Genomic DNA, 15507 nt, shown 5'->3' with positions numbered 1-15507 from the left:
TTGTTATATATCCTTTGTTGGCAATGACAGAGGTCAAACGTTTCCTGTAAGTCTTCACAAGGTTGGCACACACTGTTGCTGGTATGTTGGCCCATTCCTCCATGCAGATCTACTCTAGAGCAGTGATGTTTTGGGGCTGCCGCTGGGCAACACGGACTTTCAACTCCCTCCAAAGGTTTTCTATGGGGTTGAGATCTGGAGACTGGCTAGGCCACTCCAGGACCTTGAAATGCTTCTAAGAAGCCACGCCTTCGTTGCCCGGGCGGTATGTTTGGGATCATTGTCATGTTGGAAGACCCAGCCACGTTTCATCTTCAATGCCCTTGCTGATGGAAGGAGGTTTGCACTCAAAATCTCACGATACATGGCCCCATTCATTCTGTCCTGTACATGGATCTGTCGTCCTGGTCCATTTGCGGAGAAACAGCCCCAAAGCATGATGGTGCCACCCCCATGCTTCACAGTAGGTATGGTGTTCTTTGGATGCAACTCAGCATTCTCTCTCCTCCAAACACGACGAGTTGTGTTTCTACCAAACAGTTCTTATTTGGTTTCATCTGACCATATGACATTCTCCCAATCCTCTTCTGGATCATCCAAATGCTCTCTAGCAAACTTCAGATGAACCCGGACATGTACTGTCTTAAGCAGGGGGACACGTCTGGCACTGCAGGATCTGAGTCCCTGGCGGCGTACTGTGTTACTGATGGTAGCCTTTGTTACGTTGGTCCCAGCTCTCTGCAGGTCATTCACTAGGTCCCCCCGTCTGGTCCTGGGATTTTTGCTCACTGTTCTTGTGATCATTTTGACCCCACGGGGTGAGATCTTGCGTGGAGCCCCAGATCGAGGGATATTATCAGTGGCCTTGTATGTCTTCCATTTTCTAATTATTGCTCCCACAGTTGATTTGTTCACACCAAGCTGCTTGCCTATTGCAGATTCAGTCTTCCCAGCCTGGTGCAGGTCTACAATTTTGTTTCTGGTGTTCTTCGACATCTCTTCGGTCTTCACCATAGTGGAGTTTGGAGTGTGACTGTTTGAGGTTGTGGACAGGTATCTTTTATACTGATAACAAGTTCAAACAGGTGCCATTGATACAGGTAATGAGTGCAGGACAGAGGAGCCTCTTAAAGAAGAAAGTACAGGTCTGTGAGAACCAGAAATCTTGCTTGTTTGTAGGTGACCAAATACTTATTTTCCACCATAATTTGCAAATAAATTCTTTCCAAATCAGCCAATGTGATTGTCTGGATTTTTTTTCTCATTTTGTCTCTCATAGTTGAGGTCTACCTATGATGCCAATTACAGGCCTCTCTCATCTTTTTAAGTGGGAGAACTTGCACAATTGGTGGCTGACTAAATACTTTTTTGCCCCACTGTATGTCCCTGTGGTTTAGCACTGAAGACTCCCTGACCTCTGTGAAGGTTGAGTGTTGATGAAAGCTTTATAGCAAGACGGGTAATACGACTTAAGTGGCTTTATTTCCTTAATTGTATGTAGGAAGTTCATCAAAATTTATATGTAGAGGAAGCCGAAAAATGGGTAACAGAAAACACTGAAAAGGAATAATGCAAATGTATTCGGACACATAAATGTTACCGGATGCAGATGATCAATATTTGTGACCAACGTCAAACCTGAACCTATAAAATCTGAACATGTAAAGCCATTGAAATGGCTTATTTTTCAACCTCTATAGAGATTACCCTCAGTGTAGACTTTATACTGCATAGTATGCAGCAATATAGGAGAGACATGGGGTTCAGCAAAGTTTAAATGACAAGTGCTGAATTGGTGTATTAGAAGGTTGTTTGATCCCCATGTGCTCCTAGTATGAGACCCCTGGTCCTTTCATGTCCAGATTTCATTCTGAATATAACCTGTAATGTCAGCTATCCTGGTTTTCAGTGTCTAAATAATTAATGGATTTGTTGTGATATATGAATATTTGGTTTGCACTTCAGGTGGAACAAGTGTATCTAATGCGTTAGAGTGTCCCGAAGATGAGAAAAGAACCATCGTCTCAGTAGATACTTCACAGATGGTAAGAACTCTGAACTCTGGGTAGCCTGTTAGTAAATATGTTCCATATTATGGTAGGTATTTTAGAAGATCATTAAAATGGTAATACATACACATTTCTTCTTTGCTGCTTATATATACATTTTATGCCAAACACCTTTTTGTCAGATGGCCCATGCTTTGTATGTCTGCTTGATTTGCAGTATTTTTATTTTTTACTGATGAATGACTGTTTTTAGTTAATTGTTCTGAAGCCGTATTTGCACACACAATTTTCAGAGCACTCACAAGATTTGTAAAGCCTTGGGCACTGTGTGGAGTTAATATATTTTAAAAAGGATAGCTATGCTGTAGAAGATCTTGAAAATGTCAGAAAGGTAGACACCTGCCAATCATTTAGTCCTCGTGCACACTGGACGTTTTTACAGCGGCTGTTTTTGCCTTTTGACGTTTTTTTCTACAGACAGTAGAAAAACTCCCCAGCATGTTATCCTGTGCGTCCATGAACACATAGACTGTAATCAACATTTTTTGGCTGGAAAAAACCCAGAACTAGTGGGTTTCTAGAGTTTTTTTTTTTTAGCTGTAGAAATGCTGTAAATCGTGGCAAACCAGCGTTTTTGGACATTTTTTGACTAAAAAAAAAACCTCCAAAAAATGCAAATGCTAATACTAAAACACTGAAAAACGCAAGTTCTAACTTGACTTTTCACAGCTAACGTAACCAGCATTATTAAAACACCCAGTGTGCATGGAGCCTTAAAGTATATGTAAACCATAAATGAAATTTAATCATTTGCTCCTTTTTGGTCCATTAAATATACAACTTAAAGTGTTTTGTTATGTTTGATCAACATACCTGGTGATCCTGCCAGATGTCTTTAGAGGTGATTATTTCCAGTAATATCTGCCTGTGCTGCAGCATTGTCCCCATTTCTCTTTGTCAAATACAAAACACTCCCTCCTAATTTTATAAAGCAGGGGAGAGGGGAAGGTGTTCTATAGTGCTAACACCCTTCTGCCATAGGGTGATGCTGCTCCTCAATACAATAAGCAAGCATTGTCATGTTAGAATAGGAATTGTGTAACTGGCAAGATCACCAGATGAAAATAAAGGAAAAATGCTTAAAAAACCCCCCAAAAAAACAAACTAATACATCTACAACATCAAAGGACTGGTAAACTGTAATATATAAAATTTTTGGTTTTAGTCATGCTGTGCTCTGCTTTTAATATCCTTTTAAATATTTACTGGATTAACAAGTATGCTTGTATTAACTGTATGTAGCCTCAGCTACATACCATACAGCTGTGAATGAATACATAGCTGGAGATTGGGTGAGGCAGAGAGATGGGCATATGATGTCACGATCACCACCTCAGCCAATCAGAGGAAGCTTTTTATTTATTCATAGAATACAAAGCTTTCTGTGACTGTCTGAGCAGCACTCAGCCTGACTATTTTTTATCAGGAGTGGAACGGAAAGTCTCTGTCTCACTGTTGGCACACCACTCTGCATACTGTATGTAGATGAAGTTACATACAGTTAATACAGTGCTTCCAGAAAACGCACCTGTTCGTGCAGTAAATGGCTTGTTTGGGTCAACTTGGTCAAAACTGTTGAGACATTAAACCTGGAGATCAGCTTATAAAGTGGTTCTAAATGCAGAATGTTTTGTCCCTTAATACATTCTATGCATTAACCCCTTGACACAGAACTCACACAAATATGCGGCCTCACTGCACTGGTCTTTATGCCGTCAGTGCCAGGGTTAGTGTTTGGGTCAAGTAAGGATCACGGGTCGGGGTCAGTAGATTTTTTTTTTTTATTTTGTATCCGTGTCCCCTCCCCCCCTCTCTCCTCCCCCTCCCCCCCTCCCCCCCCTCCCCTCCCCCCTCTCCCCCCCCTCCCCTCCCCCCTCTCCCCTCCCCCCCTCTCCCTCTCTCCTCCCCCTCTCTCCCCCTCCCCCTCTCTCTCTCCTCCCCCTCTCTCCCCCTCCCCCTCTCTCTCTCCTCCCCCTCTCTCTGTGGAATAGCACAACACTAATTCATTATAAATGAACACACAGAGCTGGCTCGGGAGCAAGCACACACGAGTATCCCCCATTGCAAGCGGTTTGCTTATGGTGGCATTTGCTGGGGGATGGAGCCAGGAGTGCTAGGGGACCCAAGTAGAGAAGGATTGGAGCTGCTCTGTGCAAAAGCCATTGCACAGAGCAGGGGAGTATTACATGTTTGTTTGTTAATTAAAAAAAAATATATATGTTTATACCTTTTTAGAATCACTTTAAGGTGGATTCAGACAGTCATCTGTGCACTATGTAGCAGTAAACTGAAAGATAAGTAGGTCATCCTGTATGCAGGATACCATTGAATGATTCTTATGACATGACCGTCTGCTCTTTGGAGGCACTAAAAACCTGCAGGGTCACAGCAGCATGAATTATCAAAGCTTTATATCCACCAGTATGTACAGTATGGTAAATGAGTATCACAACTTGGTATGAATTTTGCAGACTCCAACAAAGGGAAGTACACTGATTGGTTCTAATAATAATTTATCCAAATGTAGTTTAGAAAGACAAAGTGTAACACTTCTATTGCTATAAGTAACGGCCCCAATTTTCTTTTTGAGATCTTAATACAAATGAAATAACACGAGCCACATGTTGCCCTGGGTTCTCTTTTATAGTTTTCTAGCAGTCATATTTAGAATAGAGTGGATACAGGTGATACTTAACATGTCATTCTTCAGGTACTGCAGGCCAGGTCAGCAAGTTAATTGCTCTCTTGCAGGCAGGAAATGGTATGGACTAGAAACAAGCTCAATAAACAATATAAAATTGATACAGAAATGTTTTGAACATGCTATAGTGCTTTAAAGGTAAATTTAAGCTTTTTGGCTGCCACATCAAGGTCCTGGCATTCCTAGCTCAGCACATGTGATTAATCTACTTCATAAGACTCCTACTCTAGAGCATGTGACCATCTACTACTAGCTACAGTAAATGAAGATAAGCTATAAAGACAAATAATATCTGTTTTATTTGTCTTTATAGCTTATCTTCATTTACTGTAGCTAGTAGTAGATGGTCACATTCAACTGGACTTGTTCTGTAATGCTGAAGATATTTCATAGCTTCTCAAAGTCACTTCTTCAGTTCCAGTGAGTGTCACGATGATATCCCTGCATTTATATCCACACAGGTACTACAAGGTGGGAACAAACTCTCTTGCTGAGACACAACCTGTCTGTCAGGCTGTTAATTCTGGCTGTGACCCATTAGACACAGTTTAACCACTTGCCGACCACAGATAGCCGAATGACGGCTACACTGCGGCCGGCCAGTTCTGGGAGGGCGTCATATGACGTCCTTCCAGAACGCGCTCTCCAGGGGCGCGCACCCGGCGATCTCTGTGATCGCTGTGTCCTACGGACACAGCTGATCACGTGATGTGGTAAAAGGCCAATCACATCGGCCTTTTACCACGTGATCAGCCGTGTCCAATGACACGCTGATCACTGGGACATGCAATTGCCGGTTCTCGGCTGCACGTGAGGAAAGTACTGCCGAGAACCGGCAGTTGTCAGAGCAGGGATCGGCACCGATCATCAGGACACTGATGATCAGTGCCCTGATGATCGGTGCCCAGCAGTGCCACCCACCAGTTCCGTCCACCAGTGCCCAGCAGTGCACCCACTAGTGCCCATCAGTGCAGCCCAGCAGTGCTGCCAGTCAGTGCCACCAGTCAGTGCCCAGTGGTTGTGCCAGTCAGTGCCTAGCAGTGCTGCCTATCAGTGCCGCCTATCCGTGACACCTCATTAGTGCTGCCTATCGGTGCCGCCTATTAGTGCCCATCAGTGCTGCCTCATCAACGCACATCAGTGAAGGAGAAAAATTATCTGTTTGAAAAATTTTATAATAGAAACAAAGAAACTTTTTTTTTTTTTTTCAAATTTTTTGCACTTTTTTTGTTTATAGCGCAAAACGTACAGTGCCCAGCGGTGATTAAATACCACCAAAAGAAAGCTCTATTTGTGAGAATAAAATTATAAAAATTTCATATAGGTACAGTCTTGCATGACTGCGCAATTGTCAATCAAAGTGCGACATCGCTGAAAGCTGAAAATTGGCCTGGTAAAGAAGGGGGTATAAGTGCCCTGTAGGCAAGTGGTTAAAGGATGTACAACTATGAACAGAATATGTAACCATGAACTTTGTGTGGACATATAGACGAAAAACTGAGTACCGTAAAAACAACTTTATTATGTACCAATGTATAATTGTATCCAATGTAAGTAAGTCACTATAAAGACAGCATGGTAGTCAAAGTAGTCAAGGCACATATATTCCAAAGAGGGGGCTCTTGATAAATATCTTAGAAACAAACTCTGTTCACATCAATCCAGACTTATCCTTTAGAGAAGGGGTGTCAAACTCAGTTTCAAGCAGGCCACACCAGCATTATGGTTGCCCTCAGTGGGCTAGTTGTACCTTTGAGACTTGATGTCCCCGAACACCCCCCCTCTCCCCTACATCACAGTACACCCCCCCTTACCTGCTGCTGCCAGGAAGAAGTTGGAGGAGGAGCTGGGAAGCAGAAGGTGCGGGGTCTGGAGGAGGACCAGAGGGCTGGAGTCTGCTGAATGCCTAGACTAGGGGACTTAAAGACAAGGGGGTGCTGCAGCTGCACAGAAAAAGGCAGGATGTGTAGGAGTTTTACCCTCCTCTCTGCTGCCAACTTCTGAGACCAGGAGTGGGGGGTTGCCGAGACGAGCCTCTCGCGGGGGCATGGAGAAGTGCAGGATTTGGAGAAGTTTTATCCTCCTCCCTACTGCCGACTGCTGAGACGAGGTGGAGACGAGGGGGGTGCCACAGCTGTAGAGGAGGTCGGAGGGCCACAAGAAATGGCCTGGAGGGTCGGATTCGGACCTTGTGTTTTGACACCTGTGCTTGTAATTTCACCTTAAAGTGTAACTTTTTTTTCAAAATTTTGAATAGATTGAGGGTTTTTTTTTTTGGTTTTTTTGCCATCTGTGTCTCATTGGGGAGATTTCCCTTCATTTCCTGTCCCATAGCCAAAACAGAAGGTGAGAGGAAACGTCCCCAGTGGGGACATACATCACAGTTAAAACTCAGTAGGGGTTATAATCCTTCCCTAGCCTCCCCAAAATGTCTGGGCTTCAGTTACACAATAATCCAGAAAGCATACCAGAAATACTTTCACCAAGCTGCAAGGAAGAACTTTATAAAAATGTTGGACTTTTTATGTTAGCGGTACCCTAAATATGTTTTGTTTATCTCTACAGAGCAGAATCCTATGGATAGATGACAAGAACCTGACTGCTCATGTGGAGTCTGGTATCACAGGGCAGGATTTAGAAAGACAGGTATGTGAATTCAAGGTGATATAATTGATTGTATATCAGATCTGAAAAATATCTGGCCACTGTTTGGCAATGAGGCCTTATTCACACCTAGTGATATGGAATCGCATGTAGATTAGGTGTGGTTCTGTCCGCAATTCCAAATCTTGCTAAAACTGTGGCAAATGCGCAATGCACATTTGGCTGCCATTCATTATTATTGGCACCCTAATTACGGTGTGATTTTTGCCATGTAACAAAAACACTCAGAACTCATCATTAAAATAGGTGGAGGACATTTTTTTGCATGACAAACGCACTTAGGGCAGCCCATTCAAGTGAATGTCCTGCCATATGCGCAACATACGGAAATGCGTGTAAATCATGAGTAGGAGCTGTGAAGTGTGAATGGGGTCTGAACATCAACATGTGGGTGGTAAAATTTAGCCTGATGACTGCTGTTCAAAAGATAACCCATTGCTTACCAGAGGGGGACTGAACCCTCAAGGCTTCCTTGGATAACAATCTTGTTCAGTTTCTCTTACACAGAATATGATATTTTGTTTCCTATCAATGTGTGCATATTTTGGCCACATGCCAAGTTTTTACCATACTTGCCAGTTTATACCATTTATACTATATATTTACCATATATACTATATCTTATCAGTTCTATACTGTATATATGAACAGAAAGCAATTCCATTGGTGCATTTAGGTGTTGATTGGAATAAACTGGATTTTTGTTGGATTTAGAAATATTAATACATGTATAATTACATAGTTTATATCAGAGGTGGGCAACAGGAAAATTATAGAGCGCTTCAAGTGCGGCCCCTATACCTCCAGATGGCCGCACAACAGCAGTGCATTTTTGCACCTCTATGCTGCAAACAAATTTTGTCCTGTTGCATATTTTGCATCATATCACAATGCGCACTGAAGAATTGGAGTGCAATAACCCATAGCATTGATTTCATTGGACTCACTGGTGTCAGTGAACTCAACAGTAACCCCCAGCATTGGTGTCAGTGGATGCAGTAGTAGCTCCCAGCATTGGGGTCAGTTGATGCAATAATAGCCCCCAGAAATGTTGTCAGCAGTATTAACCCCAATCCCCCCACCCCCACTGTAACTGTAACCCCCCTGCATTGGTAGTCATTTGTAGTAAAATTGGGTAGTGGCTTTATTCCACTTGGGTGACATGTCTCTTAAAAAAACATCCAAGCTGCCTGTTGCTTACAGGCTTAAATTGGTTGTAAACCCTTACATATATCCAATAAAGTGACTGGCCTCAGGTGATACAGAGCTGAAACAAATCCTTCTACATAACATACATTGTACCAGTTTATCTGTAGTGTTCTCTTCTCTACATCTAAGTGCTGAGTTTATAAAGCTTGTCTGAGAGTTCGAAAAAAGGGGGCGGAAAGCTGAAGTTGAACACTGCAGGGCTCAGTGAGGAGAGCTCTGATAGCTGATTGGAGGGAAAGGACACAGCCCTCTCCATACGGCTGCTGAACAAGTAGACTGTAATCCTCACTGAAACCAGACCTTGATGTCCCGGAACCCACATGTGTGAATCAGCACTAAATCTGGGGGGAGGGGAGTGTTGGATATATTAGCAGATTTAGATTCACTAACAAATTGAAGGTGAGCTCCAGCAAACACTTTATAAGCAATTACAGCAGTTTTTTCTTTTTTGGGATAAAGGTTTTAAACAAATAAACGATCATTGTAAGCACCCCTGTTGGTGGTAAATGGTTTGTCTCATCCCTCTAACTGCTACATCTGCAAGAGAGCTTGTTGAGTCAACATACTTGCTGGCCAGATCACCAGGTGAATATAAGGGAAAGAAAGCCTAAAAAGAAAACAAATGCAGTTACATCTAAGAATTGGTAGGCTGCAATATAATAAATGTTTGCATTTATTTATTTCAGGTACTTATATAGCGCTGTCAATTTACGCAGCGCTTTACATATATATTGTACATTCACATCAGTCCCTAACCCTCAAGGGGCGTACAATCTAAGGTCCCTAACTCCCATTCATACATACACATACTAGGGCCAATTTAGACAGGAAACTATTAACCAACCAGCATGTTTTTGGAGTGTGGGAGGAAACTGGACTACCCAGAGGAAACCCACGCAGACACAGGAAGAACATTTTGGGTTTTATACCACTTTAAGTCATTTTTTTACGATTGCCTCCACAATCTTATCACAACCCCTTTCAGAAATCATAAGAGCTCCAGTTTGGTCGAGTCTGTGTTCTGTTCTCTAGGTTAGTGCAAGTATATTATAGCATTATCACTGAAATTCTACCAATGAGCAACATATGTTTTGCCAATATAACTGATACATTTCATCAACTTCACTAAAATTCACTTTTTACAACTCAAGCTGTTAACGGTAACATGTTTTAGATTTGACGTCCATTTCCTCCTCATCTCAGACACCTCAATTGAAAGTATTAATACCGATCCTTCTAAACGAAAAAGCTATTACAAACTGCACTTTCTTGTACTTATCAAAAGCCTTTGTAAATGAATATGACTGTCCTGGACGTTTTTTTTTCCACATTTTTTATTGACATATTACCGGAGTGGAAATTCTCAGTTAACCAAAATGGATTACCTCTGATTGATAGCCTGGTACACCATAAACCCCAGCTTCACAGATGGTTGAGTCTGTACCGTTTAATGCAAGACTGCTGAGCTTTGAAAATAATTTCACTGGGACCGCTCGCTTTTGTTGCAATTTAAGGGCATCTATTCCAACTCAGGTGCTGTACAGATGGCAAAGCCGAGCTAATATAGAAAAATGAGGAACAAGTGACTATTTAATGTACAGGAATGCATGATCTGCATCACTAATAGATGGTGCTGTTGCATACCGGAAACCCATCCAGATGGCTGTACATTAAAACACATCAGTTCTTGAGAGAATTAAGTGTAGGCAATTTGCTCACATTATTGAAAGGCTGCTTCAGATCACATTAGAGGAAAGGGAACGCGAGATTAACGACTTTATTTATTGGGGTGATTTACATGAAGTTAGAGGTATTTTTTTAAAACATAATCTGGTGTTTGCTTGCTCTTTGAGGATGTATTTGTTCATGTTCAGATTTGTTTGGTTAAGAAATAATTCACTTGCCAAAAGTCATCAGCTGCTGTTATAGAGTTCGGTGTAGTTATGTATGACTAGATATTGGATTACGTTTATATTCGTTATTTGTACATAGAAATTATTAAGATACTTTGTAGCAGGACTGCTTGAAGTCCAACACATGCTCTAAATATGTGAAAAAGCTAGTTACAGTGGCAAGAAAAAGTAAATGAACCCTTTGGAATTAACTGGGTTTTTTTTGTGGTAATTTGCCAGAAAATGTGAACTGATTCTCATTTATGTCACAACAATAGACAAACACAAAGTGGAACTTTATGTAAAAGCTAAAAAAAAAAAGAAAAAAGGGTGAACAGGCAGGATCTTTAATGCAGAAGAGACTTTTATTGTCTCTTTTGCATTAAAGTTACCTAAATGCCTGTTCTGTGTGCTCACAGCTCACTGTATATAAACGCTCACTGCAGAAATTCAGCATTGCTGAATCCGACTAAACTCCCACGTGTGCGCAGGAGTGACGTCATACTGGCCTGGCCAATGAAAGCGGCGGGTGACGGATACCTGTTTGTGACCGATGGGGAGCTTCAGGACGCTGCATTGCTCTAGCCAAGGTGAGTATAGTTACGCTTTAAGCTAATGACACACAAGCAATTCTAATTTCTTGTCTTTATTAATCATGCCCAGTAAACTTTCACCGTGTTGGAGGGAAAAGTAAGTGAACCCACAGACTAGTTACTTCAACAAATGCCTATTGGAGTCATTAGTTTGCACACCTGGAGTCCAATAATGAAATGCATTTGGAGGTGTGGTTTAGCTGTACTTTGATAAATGACACGCTTTAAGATTTGTTGCTCTTAAAAAAGGATAGGGAAAGGGATACAAAACAATCTCAAAGTATTTAGGCATCCATCAGTCGACAGACAAATTTTCCATAAATGGGCACAGTTTAGTACTCTGACTACTGTTCCTAAAAGTGGGTGCCCAGCCAAGATGACTGCCAAGGCACAATACAGAATCCTTAATGAGGTAAAGCAGAACCCACAAGTAACAGCTAATGGCTTGAAGATGTCACTGGAACTGGCAAACATCCAGACAGAGTGTCCATGGAAGAACACCATGGAGGAAACTGCTGCTCTCCAGAAAAAAAACCCATTGCTGCTTGCCTGAAGTTTGTCAAAGAGCACCATGGCAAAACCACAACATTATTATGTCAAGGTGGCTGTTTGCCAGCTGATGCTTAGTAGAAGTTGAGTGATGTAGCAGGACAATGACCATAAGCATCGAGGTAAATCCACTGCGGACTGGCTTCAAAAAAAGAAAATGCACATTTTTGGAGTGGGCCAGTCAAAACACAGTCATTAACCCCATAGAGATGCTCTGGAATGACCTCAAGAGAGCTGTTCCCACCAGACATCCCACAAATGTGAGCTGAAGCAGCTTTGTAAACGCAATGGTGAAAAATTCCTCCTGATTGTTGTGCAGGTCTGATTCAGAGCTACCGAAAGTGCTTGTTTGAAGTCATTGCTGCGGAAGGAGGTTCATCCAGCTAAGGTTCAACCAGTTAAATTAAAGGGTTCACTTACTTTTTTCTCCATCGCTTTGAATGTTTAATGGGTGTGTTCAATAAAGACACAACAAATTAGAATTGGGTGTTATCAGCTTAAGCACACTTTGTCTATTGTCTGCTGTGACTTATGGTGGCCATAGACGGGACATTTATCGGCCGACAAAATTGCCCCACTAGCGGTGTGAATATCGGCCAATTATTCGTTCGGCCGGTAAACGTCTCGTCTATGGCCTGCATTAGATGAGGATCAGATCACTTTTCATGGGAAATTACTGCAGAAAACCAGTTCACGTACTTTCTTTGCCATTGTCTCTGGTCTTGTTACAAAGTGCACTAGTGAAGGCTGAGAGTTCTGCAGTCACTTTTACAGCAGTTGTTTTCCTATTCTGGGTCACAATTCTGCGCAATGTCCTTTTTGTCTCTTTGGTCTGTTGACCGAAATTATGCTTCTCAGACTATGTTTTTCCAGAAACTGTATATGCCATCTTAACCTTTGATACTGTACCTCACGACACAGCAAATTATTTGGCAACTTCAGTCAGAGGTACCATATACGTGAGCACCAACAATTTACCCTCTTTGAAGCTCTGTAAGCTCTGACATGACTTCGTATTACTAGCAGGTGTCTCATCACACAGCAAAAGCAAAATAATGGTACAGCACTTCCGCTTTCAGCGTGAAACATGTCACTTTCACACCTTCATATCATGTAGTGTTTTCATTTTTTTTTGGTGTAACCCCTGTATTTACCTTTCATTTCTATTTTAAACAGATTGAGTTGTTTTACACAGTGAAGGTTTATATATACTTTAACTGTACTTATATTATGACTTTTATGTTTTTCTAGTTTTGTTTGGAAAGTGAAAACCCTTGGAATGCTGTGTAATGCTTGGAATCCTTGGTAATCTGCTCTTGTGCAGAAAAAAAATCTTTCCCAATGATGTTGAAATAATCTCCCAGCAAATCTGGGGATTTTCTACATTCTAACTGAACCTGGAAAATCCCTCTAAGACTTTTTTGTTCTGAGCACTCAAAAAAGAAAATTGTTACCCTATTAAGACCAAAAAAGGGTCCAAATGTCAGCAAAGCCAAAGAAGAACAAATAACAATAGACTTATAACCGGTTCAGGCACTCCTCGACATTTTTGTAAGCTTTATTAAAGCCGAGTAATAAACTCTGTCCCCCATCTTGCATTCTCTCTAGTCCTCAACACATGTTCACGCTGTCAGTCATATCTTTTGATTTGTTTCACAGGTTTTGATAAAAATGGTGGTGTTGTGTGGAAATGTTAAACTTTCATCCGAAAGAAACAAAACTCTCTGTGATACATTAACCGAATTGTATATAAGATACAACTTAGATCATGGCAGTATTCAATTTGAAACATAGATAAAGTAAGCTTTTTATCTTGCCAGTAATTTTGCATTTGGATAAACTAGGCTAAGTTTACTATGTAGTCATGGGCCTGCCTGTCAGTTACATCCATGATTTGGGTCCTGACTCATACTTTAAGAAGCCCTGCTTGAAGCATTAAGCATCATTACCACTCTAAACCTAGCCATAGATGGATCAAAATTCGAACAGTTCAGCAGAGACTCGATCCATGTGCGTCTGTGCCTGTTCCACAGAAGTTATTTATTGGATTGAATTTTGTCAAATGGGTTTGTTGGAAAATTTTCAGCCACTGATCCATGTAGCAGAGAGTGCCACTGTCCGAAAACAATGTTCCAGAGGGAACCATTCTTCTATCTACCTTGATTGTGTGGATGGAGTAATCTGTTTTGGCGAGCCATTTACTTGAAGAGGTCCTGCTGGCTGAACGGAAAAAAAAAAACCCAAATCATCTATGGCCAGCCTTAAGGCTGGGCATACATTATACAATTTTCTTGAGATTTGTTGTTTAGATTTACCAAATACCATATAATAAGAGGTCAAACCTAACAACACTTTTAATTGTATCCAATTAGGCAGGTTCTTGCACTACATAGTTGAAGGTAAATCTAAAGGAAATTGGGCAGAAATTTGGACAGAAAATTGTATAGTGTATGGCCACCTTATCTATAATCCAGATAGTTGCACTCATGATAGCTTGGTATTTAAAGGAATCTATAATGGTTTAATGCCAGTTCCAGGTTGGAGTTTTTAAACTAATGGGTATATTTGGCTGAAGCTGGGCTTAAGGATCAAAGTGTTGATACCTCCTTTCCCCCACCTATAACTGAACAATGAAGGAACCAAAGGGGGGGAAAAAAGGAGGTTTTGAATGTTCTCTCTCATATGGTCAGCTTATTCATTGTCAGCATATAGTTGCATGCAGCTCACCTTATTGGCTCCTTGTGCTGCCCTCTCTGTATAGAAGATTGCAAAATCTGACAGCAAGTCCAATTCAGGGACTGGTGTGTTTGTGGCAGCGATGGACCAGTTAGGATGAGAATTCTTTTATATGTAAATCCCACAGAAATCAGGGATGGGGGCGCACTCCTTTTATGGAGCTGGATTCGTTGACCGCCCTTACTGTTCCAAACTATTCCTTTATATACTATTCAAGCTCTAAAGAACGAGTCCATTCCCCAAAATGCCCTGAAATGTGTTGGCTATATCTGACATTTCTGTTCAATAAACCTTCAAGCAAAACAAAAATTTCTTACTAAACCACGTATCGGGTCAAATTCAGCTTGCAAATATTTTAAATTATTGTTTATAGAGCTACATTAAACTGTGTTTTTAGAGTGGTTGTAAGGGCTCAAGGTCTTTTACTTTCATGCATTCCGTGCCTCCCCTAATACTTACCTGAGCCCCATCTCGAATCAGCAATGTGCACAAAAGCAGCAGCTCTCCAGGGACTCTTCTTCCTCATTGACTGATACAGCAGCGGGAGCAATTGACTCCTGCTATTGTCAATCACAGCCAGTGAGCCAGTTAGGAGAGAGAGGAGGCTAGGGAAAGCCATGCTTCCTTTGTGAGTGGACACACAGAGCAGCGGCTCCGGAGCCCTAATAACAGGCTGCTTGCTGTGGGGGCACTCTGCAGGAGAGGGGCAAGGCGCTACGGCGAGGGACCCAAAAAGAGGAGGATCCTGGGGGTTCTCTGTGAATAACTTGTTTAGAGCAGGTAGCCCCTTTCACACTAACGGTTCAATCGGGTTCACCTGTCAATTTTTCAGGCGGACCTGATCGAACCATCCAGGGCTCTCTATGGAGTGGTGGGTGTCAGCCGACATGTTTCCACTGATACCTGCTGGCAACAGACGGATCTGTCTGGTGGATCGGATGACAGTTTGGTTGAAAAAGACAGGCGGTCCGTTTCCATCCGAGCGCCCCCAACAAATACAGTGGGTTGTGTCTGCTCTGCATAAGCGGAGCGGACACATACCTGTCATCTGCTTGCTTAGCGGGGATCAGCAGAAAGATCCCCCGCTGGGCACA

The 15507-nt window shown here is 41.9% G+C and overlaps 1 protein-coding gene across 1 annotated transcript in view; it reads left to right on the top strand.

Moving 5' to 3' along the window:
* The window catches only part of AGPS (alkylglycerone phosphate synthase), a 282972-nt gene that overhangs the window by 109835 nt on the left and 157630 nt on the right, over positions 1-15507 (top strand). Inside the window, exons 7-8 of the mRNA XM_089690442.1 lie at positions 1966-2045; positions 7336-7416. Coding sequence (XP_089546568.1) covers positions 1966-2045; positions 7336-7416 — 161 coding nt within the window. The remainder of the gene's footprint in view (positions 1-1965; positions 2046-7335; positions 7417-15507) is intronic.

Source organism: Staurois parvus, unplaced genomic scaffold (assembly GCF_062004578.1).
Source record: "Staurois parvus isolate SC_StPar_1 unplaced genomic scaffold, SC_StPar_1.0 ptg000530l, whole genome shotgun sequence".
NCBI lineage: Eukaryota > Metazoa > Chordata > Amphibia > Anura > Ranidae > Staurois > Staurois parvus.
The sequence above is the reverse complement of the archived record's forward strand: the minus strand, read 5'-3'. Positions and strand labels throughout refer to the sequence as shown.